Genomic DNA, 18,549 nt, shown 5'->3' on the forward strand with positions numbered 1-18,549 from the left:
GCACATAGTTTACAGCACTGATAGAGCCTATAGTATGAATAAGTGGGGGAGTAATATTAGTAATGTCACAAACATTTACAAAAAATAGGAGAATGATTACACAGGCTCAAACACACACACACACACACACACACACGCGCGCGCGCGCATCAACATATATGCAAGTAATTTCATTTGTCTATCTTTCAGCCTTTCAGAGAGTTACTTTTATCAGTACACTCCTGCCCCCTACTGGTATAAAAAAAACACGTAATATCTGTGCTATACCTCAGCAATTACTTTATTAGAACATTTTTTTGATCTACAGTAATATGATTGTGTATATATATATTTTTTATTTTTTTTTAATGGTTAAAAAGGTGCATTACTTTGTTAGATGTGTGTATATACTTGAGTTTTAGATAAGGAGCCGTTTTAAAATTGCCTTTAAAAGAATACAGAATTTTGTTTACATACATAAAATAGCATGCAATTCATTATCACTGCAAGGAGGACAAAATATCTTAAATGTCCCTTGGGTTAAAACGTATCAAATTTGCATCATTTGACCAAGCAGCATGTTGTGCTCCATCCATTTCTCCAGCTACAGCATTACCCTCAGTGAGGGTATGGTTGGTTCCACCAATAGTAGCATTGCATTCAGGACATTGGCGACGTTCCATGGCACCTCCACAATCTCCGATAGCATACACATGCCCATTAGGACACTTATACCAGTGTCCCTGTGGGAGAGCCATGGCTTTAACAATCATCACCCTTTCTTCATCAGTGATACCCAGGCCAGAGCGTGGAAGCTTATTTTCCAGCTCTTTAAAAATCTCCTTCACTTTATCTTCATCATTTTCAGTGAATGGCCGTGTGTCCTCCAGGATCTGTCTTGCCTGTCTCACCTCTGCATTGACTTTAACATCCAGCAAAGTATATGTGGCCATATTGCAACGGACATTGAGATCAGCTAGGTAGAAAAGCCTCTTCATTTCACGTTCTAGATCGTCCATCTGCTGATCGGAGAATCTCTGGAATGTATCACACAGGAAATTGAGTAATTCCCTTATGCGCAGTGAAAATAAATCACCGATGACTGAAGACATGTCATTTTTTTGCATCTTTCTTAGCTTCCCAAGGCTCTCCAGGAATGTTATCAAGTTTTCCTGGTGCCAGAGGTCTAGAAGAGATAAGTCAGACTTCTGAAGCCTCTCAGTGATCCTTAAGTGCTCTACAGGAAGCTGCTCCTTAAGGTTGTCCTTCCTCTCCAGAAGCAACTGGAGTTCCTTTTGCTTATTCTGAATGTCAGACTGCTGACCATTGATCTGTTCCTTGACCTTCTCAATTTCTGCCAGGCTGCGGTTGATATGGGCACCATAGCGCACATTCCTACGAATGGGGGTTCGACACCTGGGACACTCCTTCAGCCGGATAGCACGCTGGTCTAGATCAGCTCCCTCATCCTCATCCATGCCCATGTATCGGTCCATGCCAGTAGACTCAATTACATGCTTGCAGTCATCTAGTTGTATGAAGCAAGCATCTGGCTCATCTTCATTACCAAAGAAGATCTCAATCACTTCGTCATGATGGCATATGCGGCACTTATTTGGGCAAGGGTCTCCACAAAGACCTATACAGGGATGTCCACAGGGCAAGACTTTGTCACATTTCTTTAAACATGGTGGACGGTCACATGGCTCATGGCAGAGTTTGCTACAACGCTGGTGTGGACACTGCCACTCACAGGGTTCCATGCAAGGGGCACAAGGCTGTCCACATTTCCTCATGCACGCACTGTGAACACAACGATTTTGACAAGGGCGGGTACATGGTGGGCAGTTTCTTGGGCACGGCACACAGCATTTGTGTGAGCAGGGAAGGACATGCTTGCATTCATGTCTACAAGCTTTGTGGAGGCGACCCTGGTGGCATTTATGGCAAGTCCCTGAGCAAGAATGTCCACATTTCAGGACTGTCTCACATGGGGTCCTGCATGCTGGCTGATTTTGAAGGTCCCTTGAGAAGTAGCATGGTTCTTCCTGGGAATGTCCACATTTTAACTTCATAGGAACTGGTACATTACAATTGACAGTGCATGGCTCACCACAGCTTGCCTGGCATTGGTGTCCACATCTCAGATTTTTCTGACATGGCTCCTTGCAGACAAATTCTTCTGGATCCAGATGACAGGGCATTTTCTGCTTGTGCTGGCATTTTGGAACAACTTTCTCTACACGTACCTCACATTTACCACACTTCTGATAGCACCGTCTAGGACATTTATGCCCAAGCTCACACAGCACTTTGGGGCAGTCCTTGGCACATTTATATTTCTTGTGGTCAGCATCATAAGGGTGGCACATGCGAATGCACACATGGCCACAGTCCAAGCGGTACTCACAGGGCTTGTTGCACCCACCTTCGGGGACCTTTGTAAAGTCCTTTGAAGAAGACACCAGGGTTCGTGTTTCTGGATGATTCTGACAGCTCAGTGTCAAAAACTGTCCTACTTGACCTTTCTCCCTCAGGGTGTGAAGTATGTTACTCCACAGCTTCACCTTGCTAAACATATCCATGTCTCCAAGGCAGTATAGTCCCTTCTTGGCACGAGAAAGTGCTACGCAAACACGATTTGGTATTTGCAAGAACCCAACCCTGCCCTCCGAATTACTGCGCACCAATGACAATATGACAATGTCATTCTCTTCACCTTGATACTTATCAACAACATGCACTTTGACCCCTGCAAATTCAGCTGAGGGCATGAGCTTGCGTAAACAGTAGAGCTGTCCAGTGTAAGTGGTGAGGATGGTAATCCGAGAGGGCTCGTAATCCTGACGCAACAAGTATCGACAGAGTTCCACCACAAAATGTGCTTCGTGAAGGTTCTGATGACTCCGTCCATCTTTGATTTCCACCTCATGGGACTTGTGGTCGATGAAGAAAATATTTGTAATAATTCCCTACAGGTAGGAACAAATGACAGGCTTGAGTATAATCAAGCAATTGTTTGGTACATGATATTATTGAAGACATTTTTAAAATACAATGAGTTGCCAGTGTACACTGAAATTCAGCATCATGAAAAAACTGACCTTGATGTTTTCATAATCCAGTACAGAAGCATGGTTCTCCAGCTCAGAGTAGATATGAGGAGTCAAAAGACAAGCAATATCTGGTCTCATACGATGCTGTAATAACATGTTTATAAAGAAAACGAAAAAGCCACACATTTATAATGCTTAATTCATTAGATGCCAAAGATATTTTAAGCTATTGACATGTGATAAAGTGCATGATGTATGGATTCATTAGCTCACCTGGTAGTTAAGTCTGACAAAAGGAAATCCCACTTTGACAAGTCTCTCAAACATAGACACCTCCAGGTTGAAATTTTTGGCTAGTTCATACACTGTGGCGCTAGGTCTCAGCTGCAAACATAAAGTGAATCAAATTCATTTGAATCAAATCCAACAGTTTCAGGAAACTACCAATGTTATTTTAAACAGTCAACACGCGTCATTTTGTCCACACTATATCATCTTAAAGAACAAATTATGATGAATTTTTATTTTTGCTTAATCTGGGCCACCTGATTTAACATACGAAATAATTGTAGGGCTCTTTATGTACTGACTCATTTATGTTGGAGCACAGAAAGCATAAACATGTGTAGTATAAGGATTCACCACAGTTAGGTTTTTAAGTAATTTCAAGCAGATGCAAAAAATGTAGCCCAATGTATTCTTTTACTACGTAGATGAGATACCAGTGTGTTTTTTGTAAATGTCATTTTACAGTGTTATGTTTGTTTTTTAAATGCATGACCATATACATATACTTGTTCTATTGTAAGTTTTATGAGTATTAAAAAATGTACAAGATTCAATAGGTCTTCTATATAAGAGTTCTGTAGATGCTGTAGTGGCTTTTTAGGTGTTCTAATTCCACCTACATACTCAGCATCACATTGTTCCATGTGACCCACTTTTTAGTGAATAGCTGTGATATGTGCTATATGCCAGTTGTACCTGTTGATGATCTCCAATCAGAATGAGATGATGGCAGTCTCGGCTGAGTGTGGTAATAGTGTGGGCTTCCAACACTTCAGCTGCCTCCTCCACAATCACCAGCCTTGGTTTGAGCTCCTGCAGGACCTGTCGGTATTTGGCTGCCCCTGTGGTGGTCATGCCAATGACTTTGGCATGTTGGAGCACACAGAGATCCTCGCGGCGACGGATTTCAGCAAGGCGCTCTGCGGCATCCTGATAGACTTGTTCAGCCTGGAGAGCTTTCCTACGAAGTTCAATATGATACCGCAACACCCAGAGGCTATTAAGTGAGAAAGTGACAGAGGAAATTAAATAGGGGGGAAAAAAACACAGAGCGAGGGTGCAGGGAAAGAACAAAAAAAAAACATGGATTACTGGTCAAATAAATTTCATTTCTGCCTTTAAGACATACAGTTTCTTTTTAAGTTTAATTTAAATTCAATTAAATTTTTTAACAATTGTTATGGTTGGGTCCTCTTGCACAGTTCACACATTTATTTAAAGGGTGCTTTGAGAGATATTTGCTTTTGATATAGCGCATAATTACCGGTAAAGTCTCCATCTGTCTTTTAGGTTAAGCTGCCAGACATTCCATACTTTCTGCTCTTCTTCCTCACTCATAACCTCACTTTTCTTTAACTCTTTCTGGGCCATCTGCTTTATCTTCTTCTTCTGGTGACGTTGCATCTAAATACACACACATGCACACCCAGACAACAATTGTGGTGTTGGTATTATCACACAGAAAAATACTTGATAACACCTTGTATTCGTCCTATATTCCTAATGTACTATAGATGCATTTACATGTTGTAATACATTATAATGCCTACCATAGGCTTTTAGAAATAGTTAGGGTTGCATGCATAATGGTTTATAAAGCATAAGCATATGACTTCATAATATCAGATTACATTAGGTCCACATGCATAAGTTTGTACAGTCACTGTCCACTTTAATATTAATACCTGGACACAGGTATTATGCAGTTATCCAATCAGCCAATCAGGTGGCAGCAGCACAATATATAAAATCATGCAGATACAGGTCAAGACCTTCAGTTAATGTTCACATCAAACATCAGAATGGGGAAATGTGTGATCTCTGTGACTTTAACCGTGGCATGCTCGTTGGTGCCAGATGGGCTGGTTTGAGTATTTCACAACTTGATGATCTCCTGAGATTTTCACACACAACAGTCTCTAGAATTTACCCAGAATGATGCGAAAAACAAAAAACATCCCGTGACTGGAGGGTCTGTAGGCTGAAACCCCTTGGTCTGCACTGACAGAAAGTCTACAGTAACTCTTTTTAACCATAGTGAGCAGAAAAGCATCAGAGAACGCACAAGACATCAAACCTTGACGTGGATGGGCTACAACAGCAGAAGCATTTAATCATGCCATGGTTAAAGTCACAGAGATCACACCTTTTCTCCATTCTGATGTTTGATGTGAACATTAACTAAAGCTCTTGGCCTTTCTCTGCATGATTTCATGCATTGTGCTGCTTCCACATGATTGGCCGATAATGCTAGCTTACAATAACATGTTACTGTACCTGTGTTATATTGCATTATAGCATTACTGCCTGCAATGTTTTAAGAACAGATATTGCAATATGTAGGTTTATGCCAGGTATTATATGGCATTATATATGCTAGATAACATGTTATAAAATATATTTACAATGCTTTTTGAGGACAAAATACAAGACCATTTGAGCTTCTAAGGATAAAACAACAAATAAATGAATTCAACAATTAAGACAATATATCCCTCAAATTCTCCCAAACCGAAGGCTTATACTATTCACATGCTTTTGCTAAATCATATTACACTCACTATGATTATCATTGTGACTATTCCAGAAAATTCTTACCTCCCACTCGTCATTATTAACTTGTCTCTGTCCCTGTGCTTGTGCTTGTGCCTGTGAAGGTTGTTCGTCAGCCTGATTTAGGTTCATGGCCAGCATGATCTCAGCTAGTTCCACTATGGTCTCCTCCTCCCTCTTGCGTTCACGGTTATCTCGCCCCCTAGGGTCTGAATCCTCCAGGATTCTTTCAGCCTCAATCAGAGCTGCCTCTTCATCCACTTCCAACAGCTGCTCATCCTCTACTGCTTCCACCTCATCATTCGCTTCTGGGGACAGAGAGGTGGTTAGTAAGAAAACAAAAATTGGAAAGAGCATAAACAAGAAAATCTCCTTCTAAAAGATTGAAAGGATAAAGGAAAAATTATTTTTGGTAAAATTTTTATGAAGGCCAAGCATATAATGAATTATGAACATGTTCATATCATGCAGATATTATGCACAAGGTTATAAGTATTTATGAATTTGGATTATGTTTTATAGCAATTTTTATTATACATTATGAATTATTAGTGGTGTTTAAAACATGATCAGTGATAGCAAGGAAACTTGGTTTCACTTTGAATAGTCTCTTATTCAGTGGTTATTGATCCATGTCAACTAATAACTTCAGCATAACTGATTATAGTTTATTGTTCAGTGTTACAATTGTGAGAAATGTAACTGACATGTATAACAATATCTCACATACTCACGAATACTACTTTAAAATTTGTATAAACATATTGTCACAAATTTATAATAATTAATCAGTAGCTTTTATTACAATTGCTGGCGCTATAATAATTATTTAATTGTTTTTAAAAGATATACTTTGCTCAGTTTACAATTTTTTTTTCTCCAGTTTTAACCCAACAAGAGCAGGCAGATAAATGCAACAGGAATAATAAATATATTTTGGTGATTCCTGTCATCAGAGATTACCATATAGTGATGCTTTAAAAAAAAACCTACAGTGTACTCCACTAATATTGGCACCCTTTGTAAATATGAGCAAAGAAGGCTGTGAAAAATTGTCCTTATTGTTTAAACTTTTGATCTTTTGTTCTGAGAGCAGAGTATTGTTGTGAATTATTTAAACAAAAGATCAAAAGGTTAAACAATAAGGACAATTTTTCACAGCCTTCTTTGCTCATATTTACAAAGGGTGCCAATACTAGTGGAGGGCACTGTACATCTGCAGTGTGAGCATGAAGGATCATGAGAAAAAAAACAGCTGATAAAATGAAACTTTTACCTGCTTCAACTTGGACAGTTTGTTGCTGAAACACCCCAAGGCAAAGCCATTCCATGATCATAGATTGCTTCTTTCCTACATTTGCAAATCCACCCAGCATCTCAGCCTAACACACATACAAAACCATTAACAACACAATGCTAATACTACTACTACTACTACTACTAATAATAATAATAATAATAATAATTATTATCATTATTATTATTATTATTATTATTATTATAAATATAGCTGCAAGCCGCAATTACGGGGCCAAGCATTACAGACACAAAGTAAGTAGATAAGCAAGCATGATTTTAGCACAGTCATGATTTTATGACAAACTGTTCAGAAGTTATTAGCAAAATTGTGCTTTTTCATATCTTGTGAACAATGCAATGCAGGTACCCTCAAGTCATGACGCCAATGACAGGTACTAAGTTTGGTCTGAATACGTTAATGCACTGCAGAGATATAGCCTCACATCTGTTTCGGCGTGATCGCCATCAAATTCATCTGCACATTACTGAGAACGGTTTGGTTTATCAAATAGATTTTGATCATTTTTGCCGGCACGGTCTGAAGATGATCTCTTACGAATTTCATCGAAATTGGATGAACAATTTAGGACGAGTTCAAAAAAGTGGATTTTTCAGAAAATTCAAAATGGTGGACAGGAATTTTAGCCTACCATGGCATAATTGGTAATCATTGTTCTCTGCATGACCCATGGAATCTCTCAAGACCAATCTCATGACAATGTGCAAAAATATTCAAAAGCTATTCGCATTTTTTATCACATTATAATTGTTGACCACAAGATGGCACTGTCCTGAAACTTTTTGAGTACTTTTGGGTCATGGTCCAGATGACACCTACCAATTTTTGTAACAGTGAAAATTTAATATCAACGGACTTATGCCCCACTGAATCTGTAGAGACCAGCTTCATGACCACTAGGTGGCGCTGTTATGAAACTGTACAGGTACCCTCAAGTCATGATGGCTATGACATATACTAAGCTTGGTATGAATACGCTAAAGCATTTCAGAGATATAGCCTCACGTCCATTTTGGAGTGCTTGCAATCGGATTCGTTTGGTGTTTTTCAAGACTGGTTTGGTCTATCATAAAGCTTTTGATAACTTTTTGCCAATATCGTCTGACACTTATCGCTTTCAAATTTTGTGAAAATCAGATGAATGGTCTAGCAGGAGTTCGAAAAAGTAGGTTTTTAAAAACTAAAATGTAGCTGGGCAGAAATTAAAACCACAGGGTCCATTCGACTCAGCCAAGGAATCAAGTGAAAAAAGTTTCAAATGATATTGACATAAACGTGAGTGCAAATTTGAGCTGCTGGTGGCACTAGAAGGTTTGAGACAGAGAATCCAAAATTGCTCTTGTTAATGTTGAGGCTGTCCTCTATCTGTGTGCCAAATTTCATAACTTTCCCACAAGCAGTTCTATGGGCTGTCATAGGCTCAAGAGCGGCAGAAGAAGAAGAAGAAGAAGAAGAAGAAGAAGAAGAAGAAGAAGAAGAAAAAGAAAGAACACTAATGAAAACAATATTATAAAAATAAAATATTAATATTAAAAGAAAATTATTATTATTATACTTAATAATAAAATAATAATAATAATAATAATAATAATAATAATAATAATAGCAACAGCAACAAAGAACTGTACCTAATTGACACATACACATTTCTTTAACTCAAAAGAGCAGATTAGACTGACCTGCAGATTCAGAGTATGCCAGTGCTCATCAGACATGTACTTTTGCAGGAAGTGCTCATTAATGACTCCACGCAGACTGCACTCTAGGTAACCTGTCTGTTTCTTTATAAGGGTCTGTGCATCCTGCATCTCCCTCTGGATCTGTGAAATATCATCAGGACTTTATATATAATTAACCTTAAAGACTGATTCATTTAAACATACTCACATGTTGAGTCAGAAATGGAAACCTATAAAAGTCAACTTTGAGAATTTCAACTATGGGAGAAATTTGAAATTCTAAAATGGACTCTACTACTGAGAACAATTTTTTATTATTATTATTATTATAAGTTTCAACTTCTAAATTGAAAAATATGAAATTTCTGTGTATTTTATAAATACCATATGTACTTTCTCAGTTCAAAACCAAAAGAGACATTCTAAAACGCTTAACATGAAAAACTTAATGTAACACCTCAAAAAAAGCCTTCTTAAGATGTGCTGGCAGATCTCTGCGGAAGTTTGACATCCTGGTCAGCTCCCTCAAAGAGAAACGCTTCAGGATCTCACTGTTACTGCGGCCACCAACCCTCACAATGCCCTTCTGCAAGAAACTGTGGATACCTGAGAGAAACACAACATGACTGCTTTATTGCAAAACTTGCAGGATCCTATATACTGTATTTAAAACCAGAATTTCCCGATCTTCAGCATGAAAGAATGATTAAATGTGTGACATACAAATAGCCTTAAATTTTCCAACAACTCGAACAACAGAGTATGCATGGATCAATATGTTATTTTATTGAATAAAACAATGATATAATGGCTTCCAATGCATAATTCTGCAATATCTAAAAATATACAAACTTATACAAATATGGAAATTATAATTACAAAATTGCAACAACAAAAAAAATCAAATAAGAAGTGCATTAGCCATATATTACCTTCTAGAAACTGGTCTAGAGCATGGTTGGTGTAACAGACCACCAGCATAGGAGAATTAGCTGACCACACCATACTGTTATTTAACAGAGCCTTAGCAATTTTTAGCCCCACATATGTCTTCCCTGCAAAGAACAAAACATGACATTGTGTGTTTTTTACAATCAGCACAAATGACTCCAGATCTGTTACATTTTTAAGTTTAATTTTACAAGTTATTTTCTATAGCAAAATTTATTTACATAATAGTATACCCGGTCCTGCTCTTTGATAGCTTCCCCTGGTGCAGAACTGAATTACAATGCAAATAAACATTTTGCTCTAATATTGAAACACACCTGAAGGTTTTAAGGAGCTAGATCAAGAATGCTTGCTTCAAGTTAAACTGCAGGAAAAAGTAGCTCTAGTAGGAACAAGGTTAGATATCTATTGACCTGAATTTAATTAAAATCTCCATTTCTCTACCTGTCCCGGGTGGACCCTGTATGATGGCCAGCTCCTTGGTGAGGGCCAGTTTAAGGGCTTGGAGCTGGCTGTCATCAAGACCCAGTTGCTCTTCAGCCGGCCAGGCAGTAGGGGTGAGGGGGTTAAATGGTTTCAGACTGTCTTTATGACCCTCTGCTGCTATGCAAGCCAGATCATAAGTTTTCTCAAACGGCAGAAGGTATGCTGGTGGATGGACATCTGTGTTACATTCTACAATGTATCTAAAATACAACAGAGAAAATTGACAGACATGTTACTTTCGGAGTGGAAGTAGCATAGGCGTACATTTTGGAGAGTAGCATTCTGCAATGTTTTCTTCTCATCTCAACTTACTGACTACTCTTTGATTAAGGATCATTTCCACTATCATTTAAAGGGATGTCACACAGTATAGGAAGCACCATTATTGAGAGAGTCAATCTCTCTGGCTAGTGTCTACTACTGTGAGTTATCTATAATCATTCAATACACTTGGTTGGCAAAGTCACATAATTGTAAAATACTTGTGAAACTTTAGGAATCATAGTTTGTTTTCATACTTTGGACTGTTTAATCCACAGCAACTATTACAGGGCACAGGATATTGCTCAAGCACCTAAAATGTTATTCTGTGTTTCAGTAATTTTGAATAAGGAAGAATTACCTTATAAACAAAAAGTCATGGGCCAAGTAAATACTTATTCATCTAATATACATTGTATACCTCTGAAAGGGGAGATCATCCTCCTCTTGTTCCTGAAGCCCCTCCAGGACATAGCGGTAGGCCTCAAAGTAAGCAGTGGTCTCAACCATCAGGAAGGAATGACAGGCCTGGATGGTGGCCAGTTGAGCTCGGCTGTTTCTAGAGAAACTCAACTGCACCTGGCCCTCTCTCAGTTCTTTGGGGTCACGGTTAGATACCGTTGCAAAGAGGAACGTTTCAAAATGGTCCATAGACAAGCAGACTAGGGACCCATACAGCAGCCGCTTGGAATTCTCCCAACGAACAAACTGTGAATTAGTACAGAGCAAACCTGTTATCTTCTATAACTTCTTACAACATACATACAACTGTAACTTTTTATAACATGAAACTGGAATGAACCTAGTTTGTTACTTTTGTTTATGAATATTAATTAGCATGTGTTAAGGGTACGCTCAGATTTATTATCGCCTGACCTGAAGGGGCCGTGGATCAAATTGCACTTTGTAGGCGGTGCCTGTAGGAGTGCAGAGAGGTATGACCAATCGAGTGTCAAAGTAGACCCTGATATCATCAAAGCGTCTCTTTTTTATTGGCACACCACTGAGGCTCTCATCATGCTGGCTTTGGAGTAATTCCCTAATACCTTCACGTAATGGCCTCACAAAGTCTTCTCTCAGAAGCCTAAAATGTGTATCCAGGTAGATATGGGCACTGGGGTAATTTTGTGACATAATGTTAGCCCGCAGAAAAGGTTTCTGGTCCTGGCGGAATTCTTCAGGGGTTGGGTAGATGGTCATGGTCCTGAAGTCTTCCTCCCCTTCGGGAGTATCTTCATTGCCAAAGAGAACAGTATAGTTGTCTGATCTCAAAGTCCCATCCCTTGCTTTCTCTTGGAGGTGTTCCACCGTGCCTTGGATCTTCTCCAGATCCTCATCAATTGTGCATCGAAAGTCTATGCCATAAGCTCGCAGCTGGTTGACCACTGGTTTCAAGAGAGCCACCAACATTGAGATGGAACGCATAGAGCTGGATGGAAACATGCTGAGCACACCAGACACAAGGTTGATAACGTTGTCCAGGTGCTGTGGATACTGCTGTCTCCGAGCAGGGACAGGATCAGACATCATTCCAGCCACATAGTGAGGAAGCACAGTTTGGAAGAAGCTAGAGTCCTTCACCACCTGAGCTAAATGGAGCACTATTCTGCGGTCATGCCTAGACTGAAAAGCTTTGCAGAGAACCTGGCAGAGCAGCTGTACGAGGTCCTGCCGCATGTTTGTTTCCATCAGCAAAGTCTGCAGACCCACACTAGAGGAGAGAGAAATGGCCACCACAGATGCATCTTTCTCCAGTAGCTCCTCCAGTGTTTTGTACCCAAGTTTTCGTACCTCAGGTGTAGCATCTCTACTCCTCCCTCTTGCCTGGCCTCCTCTTCCTCTCTGACAGTATCCTCCACTCCTTTCTCCTCTTTGAGTACCTTCTGCTCCAGCTCTTTCCCTTGATGCATCTACCCTGTGGTTCTCTCTGTAGTCTCCTCTCCTCTCACCTCTACCTCTCTCATTCCCTTGTCCGCCACCACCTCTTCTGTCACCTCCACCTGGTCCTCCCCTTGCACCTCCTCTTCTGTCACCTCCACCTGGTCCACCACCTGCACCTCCTCTTCTGTCACCTCCACCTGGTCCACCACCTGCACCTCCTCTTCTGTCACCTCCACCTGGTCCTCCCCCTGCACCTCTGCTTCTGTCTTCTCCACCTGGTCTTCCTCTTCTGTAATCTCCACCTGGGCCTCCTCCCACACCTCCTCTTCTGCCACCTCTACCTCTACCACCTCCACCATCTCTCTCTTGATCTACACCAATAAAAGATTACCCAAATTAGAAAATACAAAGTATTGGTTATAGACTGAACACAAAATAGGGGTATAACATGAGCCAAAGAAGAAAAAGAAGGAGGAGAGCAGGACCTCGTCTTTGCTGTACTTGTGGCTTATTTTGGCTTTCCATGGTTCATCAGAGCAGTCAAGTCGTGATGTGCTGCAACAAAAAAATCATTACTATAGACAAAACACCGCTGACCTCTACATTTTATTTCACCGTACAATTCCATTTGATATACGGCAGGCTTTTGGGGGCAAGACACAAGTTATTTTGCACATTAAATTTTGCTCATAATAACGTGACATATTTATGCATCTTTTATAGTCTCCACCAATGGGGGGCCTTAATTCTGAACATATATGCATATTCATAATAGGAATTAATATATGCATTACAACCAAAAGTGAAAGCTAAAGCTTATGTATCCTCTTTGCTTCATGTGAACTATTCATGATATAATGAGCTCCGTCCTAACCACTTTGTTATCTCATCATCCAGAGAAAATGGCTTAAAAGTAATATTCATGAATGCATATAATATACTGCATATTTTCTGTATACGCAGACATGTCCATAAGTATTTGGATAGTGACAGGATTTTCATAATTTTGCCTCTGTATATACCACCACACTGGGTTTTGAAATGAAGCAATCAAGATGTGACTGAAGTGTAGACCTTCAGCTTTAATTCAAGGAGTTTAACAAAAATATCACATTACCTGTCTAGGAATTTCTGCCAAGTGAATGAGGCCATTAGTCTGAAAACATTTTAATAAGTGTGTATGTATATATGTACAGTGCTGTGAAAAGTATTTGCCCCATCCTGATTTCTTCTGTTTTTGTGTATATCTCATTAATTGTTTCAGAAATTATAACAAAATCTAAGATAAAACAAACACGAAATACAGTTTTTAAATGATTATGATATTTATTGAAGAAAAAAAAGTTATCCAGTACCAACTGGGCCTGTGTGAAAATGTATTTGCCCCCATAGTTATTATATTCCCCAAATCTATGAACCTGCATTTATAATGGGGTTCAGCTGGACTAGACGCAACCAGACCTGATTACTGCAAACCCTGTTCAATCAAATCAACACTTAAATAGAATTTTTTTCAACAGCATGAAGTTGGTTAAAAGGTCTTACCCAGTAACACACTATGGCAAAATTTAGAGAAATTCCAGAAATGGTGAGGAAGATGGTGAAATACAAAGCTATTTCAAAGTCTCTGGGACTCAAAAGAGAGCCATTATCTCAAAATGGAAAAACTAGTAGTGAACCTTCCCGGAAGAGGCAGACCTTCCAAAATTTCTCCAAGAGCACAGCAACTACTCATCCAGGAAGTCACAAAAGAGCCAAAGACAAAATCAAAGGACCTACAGGACTCACTTGCTTCAATAAAAGTTCATTTATGACTAGACTATCAGAAAGACACTGGGCAAAAATGGCATCCATAGAAGAGTGGTGAGGCGAAAACCACTGCTAACCCAGAAGAACATTAAGGCTCATCTGAATTTTGCCCAAACACACCTTGGTGATCCTCAAACCTTTTGGGAGAATGTTCTTTGGATTGAGAAGTCGAAAGTGGAACTGTTTGGAAGACAGGGGCCCTGTAACATCTGTCATAAACTAAACACAAAATTCCAAAGAATATCATACCTACAGTCAAGCATGGTGGTGGAAGTGTGATGATTCAAGGTGTGAAGTGTGGGGATGCTTTGCTGCTTCAGGGTCTGAGTAACTTGCAATAATTGAGGGAAACATGAATTCTGCTCTTTACCGGAAAATCCTAAAGGAGAATGTTCGGTCTTCAGTCCGTAAGTTTAAACTCAAGTGCACCTGGATTATGCAGCAAGACAATGATCCAAAGCATAGGAGTAAATCCTAGTCCTAGTACTAGAAGTGAGTGAAAGACTGATCTCCAGTTATTGGAAGCATTTGGTTGCAGTTATTGCTGCTAAAGGTGGCACAACTAGGTTTTAAATTTAAGGAGGCAATCAGTTTTTCCACATTGGTGATAGGTGTTGGATAACTTGTTTTGCTTCAATAATTAAAAAAATAATAATAATAATAATAACAACTGTATTGTGTGTTTACTCAGGTTGCTTGTTTCACGTTGTTTTTCGTTTGAAAATCTAAAACTATTTAGTATGAGATACACACAAAAGCAGAAGAAATCAGGATGGGGCAAATAGTTTTGCATATATATTCTGTATGTATGCCCATTTTTCAGTCTCTTGGCTTCAAATCCTAAAAAGAATTAAAATGTCAGAACTTGTTTCCATCTAGTATTATAACTCCTCTATAAATCTATTTCTTGGTGTCTTTTGCATGCTTCAAACGGTTCAACAGTACCATGTATTTATGCTTATGAATAAGCAATTTCTTCCAAAAGACACTGTTCAGAATATAATTATAAAATCATATCAGAACGGGAACTTTCCGTTTTTGTTCTTTCCCTCCTTTATACTGTTTGAGCACTAATGCACACCAGAAGGTGGCAGTAAAATCACAAGGTTCATCAAGGTTTTCCCCAACAACAAACATGACATCCAAATGAACAATTATTATTATTATTATTCCATCCATCTTCTATACCTCTTTATCCTTTTCAGGGTCACGGGGGAACCTGGAGCCTATCCCAGGGAGCATGGGGCACAAGGCGGGGTACACCCTAAACAGGGTGTCAATCCATTGCAGGGCACACTCACACACCCATTCATACACTATGGACACTTTAGACACACCAATCAGCCTACCATGCATGTCTTGGACTGGGGGAGGAAACCAGAGTACCCGGAGGAAACCCCCACAGCACGGGGAGAACATGCAAACTCCGCACACACAGGGCCATGGTGTAATCGAACCCTCGACCCTGGAGGTGTGAGGAGAATGTGCTAACCTCTAAGCCGCCATATAATATTACTATAGAATATTTTTTGAACACAACAAATATGTGCATCTTAACAAGATAATCATGTTAACGTGTAGCTTTTGATCATGATAACGTTAAATGTGTGTATTATTTTCATTTATAGCTAGCATTTATAAACTGTTAAAGGTAACCATACCCATAGAAAATAAAGTAATTTAGTGATATCTACATTTAGAGCTATGGTAAATCAGTAAATATTGTAAACAGGCTACTGTTACAAATGGTGGTTGAAATACACCTTCAGTGATGCTCTACGTTTATAAAACCACGTATAAAAGTGCATAAACGTGTTCGTTACGTCATCATATGCAAATCTGGCTTGTTATTATGCAAAAATTATGCCTTAGACAGGGTGTTCCTACGAGTCATATTCCCCGTCGTGTTACCACGATTACAATTTACATATGAACACATTTATCGCGTTAACACAAATATTTACCATACTGACATGTAAAGGATTTCCGTATTACTGCGTGGAAAATAGTATACACTTTAACAGGAAATTATATTTGCAGAGTCTGTCCCTTAAAGCCTGCCGTAGTTTAAACGCGTTTTTTGTCAACAAAAGCCTTCTGTAGTGAATCTTAAATATAAAAGCAAATTGAGAGGAACTGCAAACGAGTCGCATTCATTTCACTACTTCGGTTCATTCTTAAAAAGCAATGCCATGTTGGTTGTTTTTAACTAAAAGAGATCAGGCCATGTAAGAGCAGTGTGATGAAGCGTAGGCTTTTCAATGCGGCATACTATGCGCACGACACAAATAATAAAGGAGTACATAGCCTACATTTGGATTTCATCTCATTTTACCCTTAGGGTTACTCTTTTTTTCCCCCCCTTCTCACTCTGGTACGGATTGTTCTTAGGATATGACGCCCTGTAAAAGAGTGAGTCAGCACGGTTTCATTTCTCGGCAAATGATTCACCCAAGTAGCCTTACAGAGGATCTGGCAACCACTTGCTTTATATCAAAACAGCGTTTCATCCATATACTAATACAGTAGATACACTCGCGCTTGGTTGTAGTTTTTGTAGATAATATAATATGTTTATATGTATATAAATTCACCCCGAATTGCGTTAGTAAGCACATCTGAACGACCACAGCGCTTTATCCTGTGACATTGTCACTGCGGAAGTTAAAAACACACACACATTTAAGCACCGACAGATTCAAATCCACAGCTTCTAAACTGTTTTAACGGTCTTTAGCATTTCTGAGCTTATGTGTAGAAGGACGAGGTTGAGCTAAACCTCAGAAACTTACCGGTTTATCTTCAGTCCTGTCGCCTGGTGTTGTGTAATGACAGGGTGCTGCTCAGTGCACCTTTAAATACCGACTTTAAGTTTCGCTTTCCGTGCTCGATTCATCATAACCGAAACCGCCGCGAGAGCCAAAAACAAAACATAGTCTTCACCAGGTCGCTGTTTAAGGGGTTTGGAAGTGTTAAAAAGATGTCCTTCCACGTTAGGACCTTTGAATGACGGCAGAGGCTCACAAGAATCAAATCATTACAGGAGCATTTTGTTTACAGTTGAGCAAAATGAGGCTGTTTTCTGTGAGAAAAGGAAGAGGCAAACAACAACCTCCTGCGTTTAACTTTTTAGCTCTCCTTCGAATAATACTATTTTAGTGCAGAATAATACAGTATCATCTGGTAGTTAGGATGTTGACAATAAAAAGGCAGTGGATGTCCATCCATCCATCTTCTACCACTTTATCCTTTTCAGGGTCCTGGGGAAACCTGGAGCCTATCCCAGGAAGCATGGGGCAAAAGGCAGGGTACACCCTGGACAGGGTTCCAATCCATCACAGGGCACAATCACATTCACACACTACGGACACTGTGGACATACCAATGTCTTTGGACTGGGGGAGGAAACCGGAGTACCTGGAGGAAACCCCTGCAGCACGGGGAGAACATGGGGGAATCGAACCCCCGACCCTGGAGGTGTGAGGTGAACGTGCTATCCTCTAAGCCACCATGCGCCAAGGCAGTGGAGGTGACACTGACAATTCAGGGTATGTTCGAGTATCTTAGCAAGCAACATATGTAGGAAGGATTATTATTATTTGCTGATTCAGGGGTATAGTTTGAGAAGTCCATTGGAGATTCATGTATGGACTTCATGTATTTTGCTGCTTTTTGTGAGAATAATAAAAAAGACAGCAAGGCCTCTTCCTGCACACCTTTTCTTGCGCTTTAGAGCGCTCTCTTTATTCGATCATGCTTTATTCTATCCTGTATTAACCATCTTTCTGTAAGAAAGCTTTTTTTTACCTTCAGAGGACGAGTCTGCGAGTGTTTTCTAATTTCCACGACAATTTGGTGTCTCCTGGCTGGACTGTGAGAGTATTTCAGCTTTTCTGGACAACAAGCCCGTGGAAAAGTTTGACCCTGAAGGTCCGTGTTGACACACAGGCAGTTTGCCCTTTGTTGTGCAGAGCGAAAGACCGATGCAGCCTTAAAACTGACTGGAAGGAATCTTCAAGAATTTAGAAGTAGAACTTTATGAAGTCAGAGGATTGCTGTCTGTATGGAAGGGAGTCAATGATGTAAGACATGCGTGTATTACATTGAGAGAGAAGTAAGTCTAATTTCCACGACAGGTTTCCATCTTGGCCCTCCATATACAACATTGTGCCAGAGTTTGGGCCCATCATTGGCAAAAGCAGACTTTTTTGTTGGCCTTGATGGTCCAATGTTGGCCAAGTGGACAAAATTACATTGGGCCAACCAAATGTTTGCCAAACAGAATGGC

General features: G+C 39.7%; 1 protein-coding gene across 2 annotated transcripts; it reads right to left on the bottom strand.

Moving 5' to 3' along the window:
- Positions 1–262: 262 nt before the first annotated feature.
- On the bottom strand, positions 263–18,497 carry znfx1 (zinc finger, NFX1-type containing 1). 2 transcript variants are annotated; one of them, XM_017479958.3, is made up of 15 exons: positions 18,069–18,497; positions 12,938–13,007; positions 11,448–12,823; positions 10,993–11,279; positions 10,269–10,510; positions 9,806–9,928; positions 9,331–9,479; positions 8,874–9,014; positions 7,153–7,258; positions 5,922–6,184; positions 4,588–4,727; positions 4,020–4,320; positions 3,309–3,419; positions 3,084–3,179; positions 263–2,951 (listed from the first exon to the last, which is right to left on the bottom strand). In XM_017479958.3, the coding sequence occupies exons 2-15, from the start codon at positions 12,975–12,977 to the stop codon at positions 504–506; spliced, it is 5,823 nt and encodes a 1,940-aa protein (XP_017335447.2). In that variant the 5' UTR covers positions 12,978–13,007; positions 18,069–18,497; the 3' UTR covers positions 263–503. The 2 variants fall into 2 exon arrangements, with proteins under 2 accessions (XP_017335447.2, XP_017335446.2); XM_017479957.3 differs by lacking the exon at positions 18,069–18,497 and adding an exon at positions 17,054–17,208.
- Between the last annotated feature and the right edge of the window lie 52 nt (positions 18,498–18,549).

Source organism: Ictalurus punctatus, chromosome 11, assembly GCF_001660625.3.
Source record: "Ictalurus punctatus breed USDA103 chromosome 11, Coco_2.0, whole genome shotgun sequence".
Taxonomy (NCBI): domain Eukaryota; kingdom Metazoa; phylum Chordata; class Actinopteri; order Siluriformes; family Ictaluridae; genus Ictalurus; species Ictalurus punctatus.